At 45.0% G+C, this 19,136-nt stretch overlaps 1 protein-coding gene and 2 long non-coding RNA genes across 3 annotated transcripts; 2 read left to right on the top strand and 1 right to left on the bottom strand.

The window, feature by feature from the left end:
• Window positions 1–3,738: 3,738 nt before the first annotated feature.
• On the top strand, window positions 3,739–5,052 carry LOC141036834 (uncharacterized). Its single transcript, XM_073506367.1, has 3 exons — window positions 3,739–4,288; window positions 4,373–4,514; window positions 4,955–5,052. The coding sequence occupies exons 1-3, from the start codon at window positions 3,914–3,916 to the stop codon at window positions 5,050–5,052; spliced, it is 615 nt and encodes a 204-aa protein (XP_073362468.1). The 5' UTR covers window positions 3,739–3,913.
• Window positions 5,053–12,556: 7,504 nt separating this feature from the next.
• Window positions 12,557–14,403, top strand: LOC120964399 (uncharacterized). Its single transcript, XR_005756474.3, has 3 exons — window positions 12,557–12,878; window positions 12,997–13,175; window positions 13,937–14,403. It is a non-coding gene; the product is annotated as an uncharacterized lncRNA (long non-coding RNA).
• A 1,599-nt stretch (window positions 14,404–16,002) lies between these two features.
• LOC120964397 (uncharacterized) lies at window positions 16,003–18,125 on the bottom strand. Its single transcript, XR_005756454.3, has 2 exons — window positions 17,795–18,125; window positions 16,003–16,523 (listed from the first exon to the last, which is right to left on the bottom strand). It is a non-coding gene; the product is annotated as an uncharacterized lncRNA (long non-coding RNA).
• Window positions 18,126–19,136: the final 1,011 nt, after the last annotated feature.

The following is a 19,136-nucleotide window of genomic DNA, read 5'->3' as shown; positions in this document are numbered from 1 at the left end:
GGCCGCCCCGCCCCGACCCCCCTCCGGCCTCCCTGCCCCGACCCCGCGCCGCGCCGCCCCGACCCCCCTCCGGCCGCCCGCCCCGACCCCCCTCCGGCCTCCCCGCCCCGACCCCACGCCGGCCGCCCCGCCCCGACCCCCCGCCGGCCGCCCCCCCCGACTCCGCGCCTCCCCGCCCCAACTCCGGCCGGCCCTCTCGAAGGTGAAAATTTTATGTATTTTTTAGTGTTTTTTTAGTAATTTTGTAGCTAGTTAGATAGGTATATTTAGATAGTTAGATACATAGTTAGATAGATAGTTGTATAGATAGTTAGATAGGTAGATAGTTAGATAGTTAGATAGATAGTGAGATAGGTAGTAAAAAAATTGGTTAGATGAGATGCTATATGTTGCATATGTTGCAAAAAAATTTGGTTCAATGAGATGGATCAATGATTATGACGAATAGGTGATAATGACGATGATGAATATGTGATGACGATGATGAATATATTGTTAATGTTGTTAGTTTTTTTGCCTACATGATGCAAAAATAAATGAATGCATGTTTAAATGTTTTAAATATGCTCTATTAGTTGTGATGTTCTAATTTTTTGTCGCGATGGAATTTGCAGGCTTTGTGGTGTCGCATTTCATCGGAGTGACCGTTGTCCGACGCATTGGCCCCCCTGAGCATCCCTCTGCTGTTCGACTACTTCCTCTACAGCCGAGGGTGAGCTACAAGTCCATCTCCTCCCTTTTTTCATATCAGTAGATTTCATACTCAAGTCACCTGGCGTAACCTAGGCGTCTCCCATCCGAAAGGGTTGCATTGATAAATATGCATTCAATTGCATATTTATCACCGCAGCTCTTTCGGATTGTCCAGCGTTTTCCACGGACAACCCGAGGATGTGTAGATTGGGTATGTTCTCCATGTTCTACCCCGTTCTGAGACAGGATTTCGGCGGCGCCTCCCCATTGTTCTCCGGAGCACATTCTCTCGGCTATTTGCCGAGACGTGTATCTGGAGAACAGCGGGGAGGTGCTGCCGAAATTTTGTCTCGGAACGGGGTAGAATGGAGAACGTACTCAATCTACACATCCTCGGGTGGGATTAGGACCCATCTTTACCTATTAGAGATGTAGGTGGATTAAACGCGGTAGAAACTGAAAATTTGATGTGATTAATTTAAATGAATCCTTAATTATGTTGTGTGGCTTGCAAAAAAGCAGAGGATGGCAGATAATCAGTGGATGTATAGTGGTATTATCCGTCGGAATTGAGTAACATCAGAGTGGATCGCGAAAACCGATGTGTATTTGAAGGAGATATTCCGTCGTCCAATGAGAATTATCCCACCATGCCCCTGTGCGAGATGTGCCAGACGTCACCGTAGAAATCAGACGGACATGAGTGAGCACCTTCGCACACACGGATATATGCCAAACTTTGACATGCCGCCGATAAACATAGCCGAGCAGGACCGTGGTAGAAAGGAGGTGATGCGACAACGCATCGATGGATATGAGGACGACGGGGTCAGGGACATGCTAGATGATGTCATTGTTGCAGAAACAGAAAATGCGACACCTTCAGAGAATGAACCGGAGGAGCCGGAGGCAACCGCAAAGGCCTTCTTGGAGGTCTTGGCCTCGTCGAAGAAACCTCTTTATGCGGGTGCGAAAATATCTCAGCTGGATGCCATCTCGCAACTGATTGCAGTCAAGGCTGAGTACGGCTGTAGCCAGAAATGCTTCGAAGCATTCTTGGGAGTATGGGCTAACAGCCTCCCTGAGGGTCATGAACTGCCGAAAAGCATGTACGATACAAAGAAAATCATGAAGGCACTCTCTATGGATTATGAGAAAATAGATGTTTGCCCGAAGAATTGCCTTTTGTTTAGGCACGAGTATGCGGATGACAAGTACTGTAGGCAGTGCGGTTCGTCTCGGTACATTGAGGTGGTCGGTGAGGATGGTGAGAAAAAGCAGCTAACCATCCCCGTTAAGGTTCTTCGGTATCTTGATTTTATAAAAATACTGCAGCGCCTTTTCATCACGAAGGAGTCTGCCAAAATGATGAAGTGGCACAAGGAAGGTATAAGGTACAATCCAAAAAAAATCGTACATCCATCGGAAGGGGAAGCATGGAAGTCGTTCGATGAAGAATACCCCGAGGAAGCAGCCGAGGCTGGGAATGTCAGAATAGCCATATCAGGTGATGGGTTGAATCCATATGGTATGTCGTCCAATCCATACAGCTGCTGGCCCGTGTTTGTAATTCCACTCAATCTTCCTCCCGGTGCCCTAATGCAACGCAAGACCATGTTCTTGTCGCTCATCATTCCAGGGCCTGATTATCCGGGGAAGCAATTGGGTGTGTTTATGCAGCCGCTGGTGGATGCTTTGCACCATTCTTGGTAGTTTCCGACGTTGACATACGACCGGGATCTGCAGAGAAATTTCTTGATGAAAGTTTGGTTGCACTATTGCATGCATGACTTTCCCGGCTATGCTCTATTCTGCGGATGGTGTACAAGTGGGAAGATGCCATGCCCAGTGTGCATGCAGGCTCTGCGAATGATTTAGCTGAGTAAGGGTGGCAAGTATGTAGCCTTTGACCTGCATCGACAGTTCCTCCCTCCAGACCATCCAGACAGGGAAGACAAGAAGAACTTCACGAAAGGCCGGGTTGTTCATGAAGTAACCGAGATTCCAACATTTTCGGGGGCAGATATTCTTGCTCAGCTAAAAGCTCTCCAGCCTAAAGTCAAAGGCAAAGGCAAAGCCAAAGCCAAAGGCTTCGAGGGATATGGTGAGACGCACAACTGGACTCACATTACCCCCTTCTCGCAGCTTCCCTATTTCAAGGACCTCAAACTTCCTTACAATATCGATGTGATGCACACCGAAAAGAATGTGGCAGAGTCCCTTTTCCACAGGATCCTCAATATTCCTGATAAGACGAAGGATAACGTTAAAGCTAGAGCCGATCAACAGAGAATTTGTGATAGACCACGTCTGAACATGAAGCCTCCCACAGGCGGTCGAAAAAACTGGTTCAAGCCAGATGCTGACTTTGTCCTTAAACCGCCAAAAAAAAGGAAGTACTTATCTGGCTGAAACACATTTTGAAGTTCACCGATGGTTATGCATCGAATATAAGTAAGGGAGTCAATCTTTCAACGGGCAAAGTGACCGGCCTGAAGAGTCATGACTACCATGTATGGATTGAGCGGATAATGCCGGTGATGGTTCGAGGCTATGTCCCCGAGCATGTCTGGCGAGTGCTTGCCGAGCTAAGCCATTTCTTCCGCACGCTCTGTGCTAAAGAAGTAAGTAAAGACGTGATTGAAAAATTGCATAAGAAGGCACCGGAGTTGATAGTCAAGCTAGAGAAGATCTTTCCGCCAGGCTTCTTTACACCGATGACATCTCATTCTGCACCTCGCGAACGAGGTATTGTTGGGGGGTCCTGTGCAGAATCGCTGGCAGTACGGCCCTGAGAGACAGAACAAGCATCTCCGACAGAAATATGGAAACAAAGCTAAGATTGAAGCTTCCATAGCTGAGGCAGTTATCCTAGAGGAGGTGTCAGACCTCAGGACATCATACTATCCAGACCACGTTCCCCATCTGCATAACAAGGTGCCTCGATACAATATAGAAGAGCCGAAGTATCAACCCAAGCTCCATCTATTCAACGCGCAAGGTGGGAGGGCTGGGGCCTCGAAACCTTATAACAAGCCACGACAAGAGTGGGAGGACCTCATGTTCTATATCTTGCACAACATCAGGGAAGTTGAGGAAGTGTGGATGAGGTAATACCACTACACCATTCCTTTATGTCTTCCACATCATCATGTTTTATGTTCACTTAGTCCCGGTCTAACACCGGTTTTCTTTTTTTTAGTGATTTCGTTCAAGAGGAATGGTGCAGGAGGAGAAACTGAAGCGGCCGCTCTCACACATGCAGGCGTGGGAGATCGCCCATACGCGGAAGGACCCCAAGCCTGGCGAGCCCAAGTACTACGGCAAGAAGACCGCGCATAGGAAGAAGGCCTACTCCGATGGGTATCTGGCGTTACATCCTGACACACCTGACCCCATTGCGGCGGATCTGGACGAAAGGGTGGTGGTGGGCATGGGGCCGAAGGAGCACGGTCGGGAGGGGGTTCTCGATGCTGTGATCACTCCTACTATCTCCTACACACAGCTCCGTCGGATCGACCCGACCCTGAGCCAGCGCACGAGCACGCCCATGAGCAGTGCACCGTCACTGTCCCTCTTTCAGGAGCAGCAAACTGTAAGTATTTTCCCTTTTATCTTCATTGCTCCCTTTATTTTCCGCATTTAGTAGTTTTATGAGTTTCATCATGTCATACTGTAGGCCTACATGGAGTACACACGCCAGGAGACCATGGCGTGGCACGACCGCCTTCATGCATACCATCAGCAGAGGGATCGCCAGATGCAGCACACTTTTCAGGAAATGGCGGCCGGCAGGTGTCCTGAATGGCCATCAGCAGAGGGTCCTCCAGCACAACCAACGTTGCTGACCTTTGAGGAGTTTGTGGCACAGAACGCTGGCCCCTCGCCGGTTAGTTCATCCCCAATCTATTCACTCAAAGCATATCATGCCTTTCAACACAGTCATATATCCCGTTAATATGTCTTTTCAACATCCAGGGAACCGGTGGATCAACCGTTGGCGGTGGTCTTCGCAGCACTCCCGAGTCACGAAGCCCGACCACTCCGATCCATGTAGGCGGAGGTGGAGGCGGTCTTGGCGGTAGCGCTGCCGCTAGCACTGACGACCTGGGCTTCAGCGGTCTTGGCGGTTTTGACCTCCGCGGTGCTCGATGTCCTGGCGCTTAAGCCTTTTGGTTACTTGTGTGCTTATGCTTATGTATCTTTAGATGACTTGTGTGTGGTGATGATGATAAACTTGTGGTCTTTGATGGTGCTTTAGATGACTTGCGTGCTTCTTTATATGCTTATGCTTATCTTTATGTTGATTATGATGATGCTTATGCATATATTGTTGTGATGGTGACGGATGATACTTAGATGTGTTCTATATGTCTATTTCCATCATATATATCTGCTGATATGTGCTGTATATCTGAATTGAATTGATTTGAAAACAAACAGAAAAAGAAAAAAAATCAAATACAAACTATGCCGTCGGCATAGGGCTGGCCGGAGCTCCCAGTTGCTGACGCGTGGCATCTATGCCGTCGGCATAGATTTAAACTAAGCCGACGGCCTGGCCGTTGGCAGGAGAGCCCAGTTGCTGCCACGTGGCAGGCCTATGCCGACGGCCTGGCCGTCGGCTTAGTTTAAATCTATGCCGACGGCTAGGCCGTCGGCATAGGCTTGCCACGTGGCGAGCAGGCATTGGTCAGCACTTGACGGCGGCCGCCGTTACGAGGTAACGTTGTCGACGGCCAGGGCCATCGGCATAGATGTACGGACACCGTCGGGATAGGGCCTATGCCGACGGCCTTTATATGCCGACGGCCTACCGGAGTACGCCGACGGATATGTTGCCGACGGTCCTATGCCGACGGGGGCCGTCGGCATAGGCCTGTCCCGACGGCCAATCAGGGCTATGCCGACGGCCCCGTCGGCATAGGGTGCGATTCCGGTAGTGCAAGGAATACTTTTACCCAACATCGGTGGCAGCATGATCTTAGGATTAGGCCACCTACGACTTAGGCGTTATACAGAACTTAGTTTATTTGTATTTCGTTTTCTTCTTTTTCGCTTGGTGCGAGGACTTTGTTGACTGTGTGCATCTAAGTTATGTAGAGACTGGCTGTACTTGGCAATGTTTGTAGCATTTATTGCACATATACATATGACCAACCCCAAAGCAAATAATGCTAGCAAATCGTGACAAAGAACCTATAACAAACTCAACCAACAATGAGAAACTTCTTAGCGTTGATTGATTTTGATCTCAGGTATCAAAAGAAATATAGATCGCGCACCAAACCCTTTGTGTAACTTAACAGAAACATGAATACAAAAGACTGATTTGTTAGTTAATTAGTGATAGTGAAGTTGCGATCCATAAGTGTAAAAAGACTACTTGGTTTGATTTGGAATTATCTGCTAATTTCAATTGTTCATGGCCTTGCTACGTAACGAATGTGTAGTATGTATCTTTTTTTTTTTGCGATGATGAATGTGTAGTATGTATCTCTACCAGGCTTGTGAGACAAAGTCACTGAGATGGCTAGACAAAAAGCAAAACGATATTCTTGCTTTGTAACTAGACACTCAAGTTAACATTCACTCTACTAAGCTTTGCATGGCATTTCAGATTTATGTATAATTGTTAAGGTTTAACATAAAGTGACAATCCTGCCTCTTTTTTGACTCGTTGAGATGATCCATTTAAGCTAATCCTGGGCATTTCCAGGCCGGGCCGGGTTTCAAAAAGCCCGACCTCAAAATACAAGCACGAGCCCAACCTGGGTGAACCGGCAGCCCGACAAAATGCCTATTTTCACAATTTAACATAAAAATATTGCTACTTTCGGCGATTAGTACTATAATATTGTACCTATATTTATATAAAAGCGTAGAAATCATGTTTCTCCGAATTTTTCTTGGGCTTCGGGTCGCGGGCTATGGGCTAGTAAGTGAGGTCCGAGCCTGGCCCAGACGTACGGCTTCGGGCCAGGCTACCCATCACCCGGGATGTCATATTATAGGGATGGGCATACACAATAAAAGCAACCAATAGATGATGTTGGTATAGGGAATCTTTACTTAGGTTGTAACTGCAATAATTTCAGTAAAATGTGGGTTAAGTGGCCCAAAAAGTAATGCCATTGAATTCGTATTCAAAAGGAAGTTTCCTGTATTTCAATTTTATGAGAATAATTCATTTGGTATTGGCCTAATTAATGGTCGAAGTTGAATCTTAAAATGTATGGACACTTTATAATCTAGAAAGAAGGGAGTAGTAAGGAATTCACTCATGGTCGTCCAAAAAAAAGGAAATCACTCAAGGAGGACAAGAATATGATAGGAGATGATGTGAGTTATCTCTAGAAGGCGTAGAACGTCACGGAAGCGATCTTTTGGTCGACGAGGGCATTGGCTCCCTTTTTTTTTGAAATGATTCAAAAATCATATTTCCAACTTTCAAAAAACTTCTAAACTATGGAAACTTGTACATATTCATGAAGGATTTGCGAGATTTCATTTAAAAATATTATGATTTGCAAGCAGCACATAAAAAATCCCAGCCAACAATAAAAAAAAGATTGGTCCATTTTCATTTATGTATTTGTTTTTTTGTCTACACCATGTATGAAAGTATATTGTTATGATTTTTCTTGAACGTGTTATATGTGTATTTGTGTGTGTAGAATTTTTTTTATTTTTTTTGCATTGTGGAAATATGTTTTATTAATTCCACCAATGCACCAGTCCACCAAAGGGCATTTCCTAGAACGTCACTTACTATTGCAAGTAAATAGATGCCTAAAATGTAGTCTATTTTTAAATGGAGTAGTTGCAAAGTAAAACATATTTTCCTTACTTATCTTAATTTACCATTACGTCGTTTTCCTTTATACGGCTGGAGGACACTGATGTCATCGCCACACTTAAAGGACCATATGTGCACAAGTCTCATTGACTGTTGAACGTAACTTTTTGTTAATATAAACACAAGTTTTGTTCTACTTTCTAGGGAAAGAAAGGTGGGCTTGGACAAACAGGATTTATAAACAACGAAAGACTGCAAGGCGACGAGTAGATGTTAATAACGGCGTGTTCTCATGCTTTAAGTCACACAAGCCCATTTAGGATAACAGAGACAGAATACATATATTTTTCATTCTATCTTTCCCAGCTTCGGAGACAGAGCCATGCTTAGCTCGACCAATTGGTACGTACCCAAGTGATGTAATATGCAGCTCAACACTCTAGGATGAAATGCATTGAATTGACAACATAGCGCCACATTGGGCTATGTTCTTGTTAGATCTACTTCTCTTCCATGCATGAACCTGTTTTCATACTTGTATCCAACTCAAGTTCACAATACATCTCGTTCCCTACTAGATCATGCTATGTAACTGCCGATGTCAATCACCATGGTCCTCATTGTTGCTCTCATCCTAAATTTTGGCATTCTCCCCTAGTAACTGAGCCAGATCATGCTGCATGTGGAAGCTAGTACTAGTATATATGTATAGAAGATTAGCAAGTGACACTGTGTTGTGTGGCCAGGATATCAATTTTTCACCAAACATCACATGCCAATTGTTGTGGTCATTTAGTTTACCGCGTGTGCCGTGCTTGCCAATGTTTGTATCATTTATTGCACATATGCATATGAGCAACCCCAAAGTGAATAACCCCAGAAATCATGACAAACAACCTCTCACAAACTCAACCAACAAGGAGAAACTTCTTAGTGTTGATTGATTTCCAACTCGGATAGCAAAAGAAATATAGATTGCGCACCAAACCCTTTGTGTAACATAACAGAAACATGAATAGAAAACACTGATTTGTTAGTTAATTAGTGATGGTGAAATTGTGATTCACAAGTGTGGAAAGATTATTTGGCTTGATTTTGGATTATTTGCTAATTTCAATTCTTCATGGCCTTGCTATGTAACGAGTAAGTATCTCTACCAGGCTTGTGAGACAAGTCACCAAGATGACTAGACAAAAAGCAAAACGATGTCCTTGCTTTGTCGCTAGGAACTCAAGTTAACATTTGCTCTATTAAGCTTTGCATGGCATTTGAGATGTATGCATGATAGTTAAGGTTTAATATAAAGTGAAAATCCTGGCTCTTTTTGACTCCTTGAAATGATCCATATTTAAACACATATCTCGGAATGTTATATATACAAATGGGCGTACGCAATAAAAGCGACCAATAGACAGCTTTGGCATAGGGAATTAGTGTCTGAGTTGATAAGTCCAATAATTTCGATAAAATGTGGGTCAAGTGACCCAAAAATTATGCCACTGAATTCATATTCAAAAGTAGTTTCCTATATTACAATTTTAGGTCAATAATTCATTTATTATTGGCCAAATTAATAGTCGAAGTTGAATCTTAAGATGTATGGACACTTTATAATCTAGGAAGAAGGGAGTATTAAGGAATTCACTCAAGGTCGTCGCAAAAAAAAAAAAAAAACGAAATCACTCAATGAGGACAAGAATATGACAGGAGATGATGTGAGTTATCTCTGGAAAGCGTAGAATGGCACTTACTATTGAAAGTAAATAGATGCCTTAATAATGTAGTCTATTTTCAAAATGGAACGGTTGCAAAGTAAAACATATTTGTCTTACTTATCTTAAAATGTTACGTGGTTTTCCTTTATATGGCTGGAGTACAGTGATGTCATCGCCACACTCAAAGAACCATATATGCACATGTGTCATTGACTGATGAACATAACTTTGGTTAATATAGAACACAAGTTTTTCTTTCTGCAAGAACACAAGTTTTGTTCTACTTTTCAGGGAGAGAAGGGCGGCGTCTCGGACACAGACGGTTAATAAACAACCAAATTAACAGATGGCGCATGTCATTTACGAGTAAATTTTCACATGTTTTGCAACTTAGCAGATGCTGGGGTTAAGGTAGTTACATACTTGATTCCCAGATGAGACAGTTTAACTAGTGAGTCTCATCCTAAGCAGCTGGTGTGCCACGGTACGTTGGGCAGAGGCATATTGTCGCACCGCACCAACCGGCACACATCAAATTGTAGGAAGGAGCGCATATGTTACGTGTACTGTGTACATTTGTAGTTTGTCTTCAACTCGAATTCCCCGTGCATCCTATTCCTATTGCTGGTGAATCACCCTTACGGTCTGGCTGTTGGCGCTGAGCCCTAGCTTGCTCTTTGCGCCGGTGTCTAACTCCCTCTCGCTCTTTCTCACTTGCACAAACGAAGGTAGAAGAAAAAGAAGACACTGGACACGGTGGTATTTTTTCGGCGCACATACGCCTGCCACAAGAACGGCCTTTTCCTCAAGCAACAACTCGAGCCACACCACACTTATACAACAAGCTATCACACGGACTACACCACTCGAGCTCCACGAACCACAGGAACTCACAGCACTGCACGCGGCTACATTTTGCTCTGGCCCATGTCACTTGGCGGCACAGCCGAGTACACTTTATATAGTACACCAACGCACACAGGCCAGTGGCCACACAGCACTAACTCACGCACGCATGCACCACACCGGCCACTACCACATGACCCGGCTACTAACCCACTAGCTACATGCATGCAACTAGATAACGACCTTATCCATGCACTCCAGGACTCGGCAGCTCCACCGGACGTCCCGCTCGTCACAGCCGCGGGACTCGGCTGGCAACGGAACCACGCACGTCAAGATTAGTGTAACACCGGCGCCACTTAACGTTATCACCACCGACCTCTTAATCAAGCGTACAGTTTTGAGTTCTCCATACATACCCTTACATTAACACTATATATATGGTTCCGCATGGTTTCGGTTTACAATGGATAGAAGCTAGCTAGTATAGTTTGTAAACGAACCATCGGCCCTTGACCATAGACATATATACCCAAGCCTTTATTGCAGGCAAGGTTTTCGCCTTGAGATTAAACCACTTGTATGAAAGTGACTTATGGTGAATCATGCATGTGGCGCGTGGTATTTTTTTGGTACAGGGCTGTGTAGCAACGCCATGTGTGTTCAGAGTTTCGTTCAAAAAATTTTGAACTGGTGTGATGGTTCGTTTGGTTGCTTTAGCATTTTTGATTGGATGTGGGGTAGGCTGGCGTGGTTGTTCTTCTTACGTGCTTCTTTTTGCGTTGATCGGTTTATGTCTCCGCCGCTGCTGGCCCAATCGATGCGTCGCTTTCGGTTCATGCCGATTCAGTTTTGGTCAAGTTTTTTCTGCTGTGTCGCCAGAAAAGAAAGCAAGAAAAAAAAGGGGGAGAAGGGGGTTAACACCGTGGTCAAATCCCTCGACGGCGGCGCGCTCACCGCAGAGGGAGGACGCGCGACCGGCGAGGAGGATGGCCACAGCGCAGAGTTGCCGCGCTCCTCTTCCTCCCTCTCACGCGGAAAAGAAAAAGAGGGACACGATGAACGCCTCTCTGTCTCTCTCTCTCGCGCGGAAACGGAGATGGGAGGGGGAAGGGGTTGCCTCGCCGGTGCCGCCCTGGCTCGCTGCGCTGGCGGTGGCTCGCGCACCGGAACCGAGCGGGCGGGCGAGAGAGGAACGGACGAGCGAGAGAGTTGCTTGGGGCGGAATGGCGTTAGGGTTTCTGATGGATCGATCGGATCAGAGCTTTGATCTGGCGAAAACGGCGCCGAACCGTCGGATTGAAATGGACGGTCGGGATCCTAACCCTAATGCGTTGTGGGCCGTTGGGCCGAAAGAAAATGAGGCCGGCTGCGGCGGGGGGCAGTCACGCACGCTGGGCCGAGCCCAGCAGCTGCGGGCGCCACCGCATGACTGGGCCGCGCTGAGCCAAGGGCGGCTGGGCTGCGGTAGGCCGAGGCCAGCAGCTTCGCGCGCCAGGCCAGCTGTATTTTTTTAAGTTTTTTGTTATTTGTCCAGTTTTTGGGCAGATTTCAAATAAGTTTTTCTATACAATTTTTTCCAACAAAATTTTGTTTTAGAAGCATCTAAATTTTGTTTGGTTCCACATATGCTGATTCCTTTTCTTGTATGAGCGATTTCCTCAATTTCAATTCTGGTTGGTATGCTTTTGATCCTTTGTGCAGTTCTCTGTTTTTATTTGTTGGTTTTTGCTGTACCTCTGATCATTGGCCAACACATGATGAGTGGTGAAGCGGCAGCTACATGGACTTACCAACGCTCATACATTGTAATAGTAATTCACTCGTGTTCACCATGGTGATAAAGTGACAGACGTGTGCTGGTGATGCAATTCTTACACAGAGCCAGCTTAATCTTAGACCATATATGTTCATTGGAGCCTCATCCTACAAAATGAGTGATGCCCGACCCTTTCTTTAATTTCTAAAATATACACCATATTTTGATCCATTTCTTAAGGATTAGTTTTAAGTTTTCACACTTAGATTGCTCAATAGTTTTATTGATAATTTGGCCCAGTTTTAATCATAACCCCTTTTCATTTTGTAATACACCATATTTTGATCCATTTCAACAATTCATGCCTGATAACAAGGCTCATGCACCATGGTGCTTAGGGAGGATCAGACCACTTATGTGTTTTGCCTTCAGATATGGACTGGTTCTGTTTCTATGCATTGTAAAGGTGATGAGTCTGTGCCGTCTTGGATTCATATACCTGATGATTTATTGCTTCAGCCTAAAGCAGATCACATGTCAGCTATTGTTGATTATGTCTATGATTCGTTTTTCCTTAATTACAATAAGAGCTCTTTTACGGTGATTGGGGAGTTACGATTTATAATTTCATGTAACTCCACCTCTGATTATTTCTAGCCATTGGATCTGGGAAAATTATTTTAAGATTTTTTTTCTAAAAGGGGTATAATAGTACTTGAGTCGCTCGTCCGTTTCCGTTCCTCACGGCATGTTCAGAGGCCGTCCCCACGCACGAATGAATCGGTTTCTCCGCATAGCCGCCGCACATCCCGCTCGTAGACGGGTAGCTCGGTGCGCCGTTTGGATCATCCCCACGCGGCGACCCCGATCCAGAAGAGAAGCGGCAGTCCGCGACCTTGTTGTCACTCCTACCGCCAAGGTTCCGGCGGTCGTGGCGGGCCCTACGTCGTGGCGCATCCAATCCGCGTGCCGGCCGGCCCTGTACGCCGTCATCGGGAACTTCGTCGCCAAGGCGTGGAACGGCTCCGGCCTCTTCCCTGACCCCTGCGGCCAGACCGCCATCCAGGTTCGTCTCCCCCACAGCCCCTTTTCTTTACCTCGTCTTCAGCTCTTGATTGATCTATGTTGGCTTCAACTCTTAGTAATGGAGGATTGGAAAACACCAAAATTTGTTCTTTTTTCAGGAATTAATCAATCCCCAGTTCAGTTCCTGCTCTACATTTTCATGTTTTGGGATTCAGTATAAATCGTTGCTCACAAGGATTGCTTGCACGTCTAATTAATGGAACTGCTGCTCTACACTGTACGTCGGATACCCTACTGCCTTAGTCAGCGCCGCCGGCGACCTTCCCGCACACTAAAGGTAGGTGCATACATGTTGTGTAGGAGATGATGGCAGCAAACTTTCAGCTACAAGGGTTTTCTTGGTAGGGAACTATTGCGGTTGTGGTCCTATTATCAAGTTGTAATCCCAGGTGAATAGTATTTTATTCTCTGTAACTAAGCATGTTTTTGTGGTAGGATGATGGAAACAGTCCTGATTGTGTGGGCATATGCATATGATTCGTGTACATAACAGTCTGAACTGGCCTTGCCATCGATCTAATCTACAACTTTTGTATCATGCGCTGTTAGGTACTGCTATTTTTGTGGTAGTATTGTTTTCTGCAAGTATTCCATTCTCTGTAACAAATTCTGCTAGTGATTACAGTTTACTTGCCATGAAGCCTGACCAGTGCATCTATATCCTTCATATAATAGCTTATTTAATCATGCTTTCTACAAATTTTAGTGCTCAAAGATAATAAGACTGGACCATGAAAGTGGGTAGAGAGCAAATGAAATTTTGCCATCAGAATGTGATACTTCAGTACAAACGTCCTTTAATGCTGTTTGCTGTTCTTAGGGAATGGGGATCTATCTTTCGTTCAAAATATCTACTCATATTGATTTTTATTGAGTGGAACTTAGTAGAGTTGGACTTCACGGATTTACAAGGTTGCAAGTGTCTTTTTATTCTAGCAAAGTTGCTGCCTCATTTATTTAGGAAAATGTTACTAATACTTCTTACCAAAAGTAGGACTAATGTTCTGTGATTGTGGGCGTCCATGATGGACGTTGCAGTGCAGGGACTTGTTTCAACAGCGGCATTTTGAGGTCATGTACATATGAAGATTGGAAATAGTGTTGGTGATGTGGAAACTGATCTGAATGGGATGTCTTTGGGATCATACCTGGTTTCCCTGCTACTATCTCTACAGAGATGGGCGAGCGACGCCGCAGTTTCTTGTTCTTGCAGATGCATTCTTGGATCATTTCTTCTGACTATAGCGAATGCCTAATCTTATGAGCAGCATTGTTTTAATGAACTAGGCCGTGTCGTTTTCCATCCATGTAGCTTGATTGTATTCTTCAAATGTGGCAGAGTAACGAGTTGCATTTTTTTGTGGGTTTGTGTGTGTATTGGGGTTTGTATTGCTCTCCTTGTGGTTTTCAGAAATTTAGACGGGCGCATGACCTTGTTGGGAGTTGTATTGCTGGGGCTCCTGAAGATTGATAAAGTTGGGGTTGCTAGATTGCACGCCTATTCTTGTCATTGCCTCGTTATATATTTTGCTGGTACATAATACAATGAGATCACAATTCCGCTAAGAAAAGAATAATGTTTGGTGGGTAAGTACAGTTTTGTCATAGATTTGATCCCTGCTCTTCGAAAGAAAAACATTCCAAAATTGTAAAGTAAATGTCACTAAGGATACCCTTCATCCCGACATGAGTGAAAACACACGGAAGTACCGATCTTAGTCATTCGGGCCCACAAGTAATGATCTTAGTCGGCTGGACCCACAAGTACCGGTCTTACTCGTTTGGGCTCACTAGTATCGATCTTAGTCATTTAGGCCCACACGTACTGATCTTAGTTGTTCGGGTCAACAAATGCCGATCTGAGTCATTCGAGTCGACAAGTATAGATCTTAGGCGATCAAGCCTACAAGAACTGATCTTAGTCCTTCTAGACCCACAAGCACCGATCTTAGTCGCCTGGACGACCCGTAGTGGTAGTGTTGTGTCAAGACACACTGAAGTGCTAGTCGAGGGACCCGACGATCCACTCCGCTAGTTGTATCGAGACTACTTGTTAAGGTAGTTGTGGGTCCGGATGACTGGTAATGCTGACAACCCATGCTAGTAGTTCTGGGTTCGACGGCCCTTAGTGCTTGTTATGGAATCAAATGACCAATAGTGCTAGTTGTGGGTCTGGACGACCCATTGTGGTGCTTGTGGACCCGGATGACCCATACTTGAAGTTCTAAGTTCAAACGACCCGTAGTGGTGATTGTATACGCGGACGACCCATACTTGTCGTTCTGGGTTCAAACGACGCATATCTAATCGTGGGATCGAACTATCCATAGTGCTAGTTGTGTGCCCACAAGTACCACTATGGGTTGGGCCACCAATACTACCTTGTGCCCCTTTACGTCGTCCAGACCACCAATGCCACTACTAGTTACTCTGGATCGTCCGTGCTAACAAATATCACTACGAATCACTCTGGGCGTGGGGCCCACACATACCACTACGAATCACTGGGAGTCGTCCTAGCTCACAAGTACCGATCATAGTCGTCTGAGGTCAAAAGTATCGTCCTTACTTCTCCGGGCACACAAGTACCATTCTGAGTCGTCGAGGCTCGGAAGTACCACTATGAGGCGTTCGGGCACACAAGTATGGACCTTACTCGTTCAAGCTCATAAGTACGCATCTTACTCGTTCGAGCTTACAAGTATCGATCTTAGTCGTTCGGGCCCATCTTAGGGTGCAGGGGGTGCAACGGGGAGTAGCATCTCCCCCTTGTCTATTTTGGGGTGGGGGTGGTGCAAGTTCGCCGAAGAATTTCAAGGGGTTAGTAGATTTAGAGGGATGGCCGGGGCGGCTGCTGCACGGCGGTGCGGAGAGGTTGACGGGAGGGCGGGGCGGCGAAAAGAACACCCCGCAATCAGGCACTTGTCTTCAGTCGTTCAACGTTCACTAGTTCAGGCTTAGGGATGTACCTCGGAGCATGCCTTGCTCACTTCAAGTATGAAACTCTGTTCTCATGTATGTTGATAGCATTAGTCTGAACAAACACCACTTCAATTCGAGCATCATCGCAGAGATTTGATCCCTGTAAACATGCCGTAATGCAATTTGTTTCACTCGATAAACATCATTGGTTCCTAGATTTCTGTCCGGACTCTGAAATTTATTGTACATGACATATGTTCGTAAGAAATAGAAGTAAACTACATGAAATGGATTGACCATAATCTGACAGCGTCCATGACATACAATACGAACTGTGAAACTCCCTTGAGTGACATTATAACGTACATTATTATTCCCGTAAGTTGCCACTGGATCAAAAGCGTTCTCCAAGTATTTGAAACAAGAAGTTCAGTCTCTATACAAACTAGGAACTGATGGATAATTATTAGCAAAAATATGGACCTGAGATTACAGAATCGATGAAAGAAGCAGCTGCTGGTTCCTGCTTGCCTGTAATTTACTCATCCTTGAAAAACAGAGCATGGTTAGTAAAGCAATTTGAAAAAAAAGGAGAGTTTTGTTTCAAGAAGATTAACAACATGCACTCATCTTTTTTTGCTGCTAGCACATTTGGAAGATTGCACCAACGTGGCCTTCAAAGTTGATGACGACGTTGCTCCCCCTACGTTGTGACTTTGCTAAGATAATGTCAAGCTTTGAAATGCTCCTTTATTTGCCAACTTATTTTTAATGTAAAGACGAATCAAATAAGCCTTGTAAATTCAGGCGGATGGAGTACATTGATTAGGATACATTAGTTATCCTTGAAGAAAGATGTCTACGAAAGTATGGATACTTACAAAAAGACATTCATCAAAACTGGTATTTGGCACTATAAGTGAAAGACATTTAATACTTCGGTAGAACTCGAGATGTGGCTATGGTACATTTTTTTTGGGAGGTTGTGGCTATGAAAGATTATTGGAAATAAGGTATGGGTTATGACATAAAAAAAGAGTTCACTTTCACTAGTTTTTTGACCGAACCTGTAGGAATTTGTTCCCCAGAGCATAATTTGTAGATTTTTTTAGAAGTATACAGTTATGTACAAGAAACGAAAAAGCTAGGCCTACAAAGTACAAAAACAATAAGAAAGTACAAAAATCAACTGAGGCCTGCTATCTGAAAGATTCAGCCCAATCTGAGAGTGTAGCATATGATTTTATTTTGGCTCTGTGGACCAACCATTGAAGCTCATCTTTGAATCTGCTTCTGCAGGCATATAGACTGGGAGCGATGTCTCTGAAAATGAACTCACTGCAAGTGTTCCATATGGCCCAAGAAATCAAAATGATTCTGTCCATGGCAAATGAAATATGAAGCATGGTGTTCAAGTTACTAATAAGCTGATCCTGAATCCCTTCTGCACAGAGGAGACCATTTGGGGCAAACATATTTCCAGCAAATTTGTGCAAAATCGCAGTGAAAAAATAGACGATCTCTGGTTTCTAGGACATACTCATCACACATGACACATCTGTAGTCCTGAATGAAGAAATTTTTCCTTCGAAGGAGCTCTGTGGTGTTCAGCATGTTGTTAATCAACAACCAGAAAAAGAATTTATGTTTCAGTTGAGTGCAGGCTTTCCAAAGCCAGGCAATAGCAGGAATGGTTGTAGTCTCCCGAATGAGAATTTTATAGGCCTTGGCAACTGTGAAAGTCATGGCAGCAGAGGGGTATTGCTAACTGTCAGCTTGATCAAATAACACCAAACACAGGATTCAGAGTTTCAGGGTAACAGTACGAACCATGTTCTGCAATAGCTACATTAGGTGTGGTCACTGCTCAACTACTAACTGAATCTTTATTTGAAGGTGGTGAAAGGAGTAGTTGGTCGACGTTGAACGTGCAGGTAGGGAGGGAGGGAAGAGATGAGAGCAGGGGCGAGATACCTTGCTCCGTTGGTCCACCACTACGCCATGCCCAGCCGGGGGTTCGCCTCCAGGAACTCGCGCCGGCGTCAGCAGGGCCTTGGGGGAGCGGCCACTACGACCAAGCCAAGGTCCTCGCGCCGGCGTCTTCGGCCAGCTCCTAACCCAGGTCCTCGCGCCCGCGGCTCCCTCTCGCGACCACTACAACCAAGCACAGCCGGGGGTAGCCTCCAGGACCTGGCCCCGCCGCCGTCGCCCAGGTCCTCGCGCCGGCGCTGCGGGAGGTAGCCGGGCAATTTTTGGACGGTAGTATTCCAGGGCTGCCGCGGGGCGAGGTTCCGGCTGCGGTGCCCACGAGTGTCTACTCGTGAGATGAGACGAGTGGATCGGCAGATGACATTGCCATGGGGAATTTTCTTGACGGATCTACCCTCGAAGTAACTAATTGGCCCCACCAAAATTTTGTAACGGTCCCGCTGTTATATGTAATTTCTTGTAATTTTAGTTTTGCAACTCCTCGTAACTTCTATTTTTCTACCGTCAGATTAGGCTGGATGGACCGCTCGTAAAATCGCCAATCACTGTAACAGTTGTATTACAATAATGCGGGGTATTTTTCTAGCCGAGCTATTGTTTGCCCTACAAACACTGTGGTGGATGAAATCAATGATATTGTTTTCGGACGGCTCCCTGGTTTCCCAATGGATTTTCTAAGCTGTGACACTATTTCTAAGTCCACTGATCATAGTGAGGATGCTCATCTATTCTATCCGCCTGAGCTACTTAATTCAATTAAAATTAATAATTTCCCTCACCACAAGATTACCTTGAAGCTCGGAGTGCCTATTATGTTATTAAGGAATATCAATCAATCTCAATGGGACACGTTTGATTGTCACTCGCCTTGGCCACAGAGTTATAGAAGGTGAAATCATTACTGGTTCACATAAAGGGGAACGAGTTTGTATTCAGCGTATTGTGCTTAATTCTCCTGGGTGTAAATGGCCTTTCACATTGCGTCGTTGCCAGCTTCCAATTCGGCTGTGTTATGCGATGACAATAAATAAAAGTCAAGGGCAAACTTTATCTAAGATTTGTGTGTATTTGAGGAATCCGGTTTTTTCACATGGACAATTGTATGTAGCCGTCTCGCGTGTTACGTCCCGCAAGGGTCTAAAATTCTTAATTGAAGATGAGAACGGAGAACATTCACCAATCACAAGGAACGTACATACTGATTTATGCTAGGTTTATAGTTTCGTTCTTACATGGTTAGTTCTTTCAAATTTGGTATTGCTTACTGATTTATGCTAGGTTTATTATAGATTTTACGAAATTTTTTATTGGGTTAAAACTGACATAA

Source organism: Aegilops tauschii, chromosome 1 (assembly GCF_002575655.3).
Source record: "Aegilops tauschii subsp. strangulata cultivar AL8/78 chromosome 1, Aet v6.0, whole genome shotgun sequence".
Taxonomy (NCBI): domain Eukaryota; kingdom Viridiplantae; phylum Streptophyta; class Magnoliopsida; order Poales; family Poaceae; genus Aegilops; species Aegilops tauschii.
The sequence above is the reverse complement of the archived record's forward strand: the minus strand, read 5'-3'. Positions and strand labels throughout refer to the sequence as shown.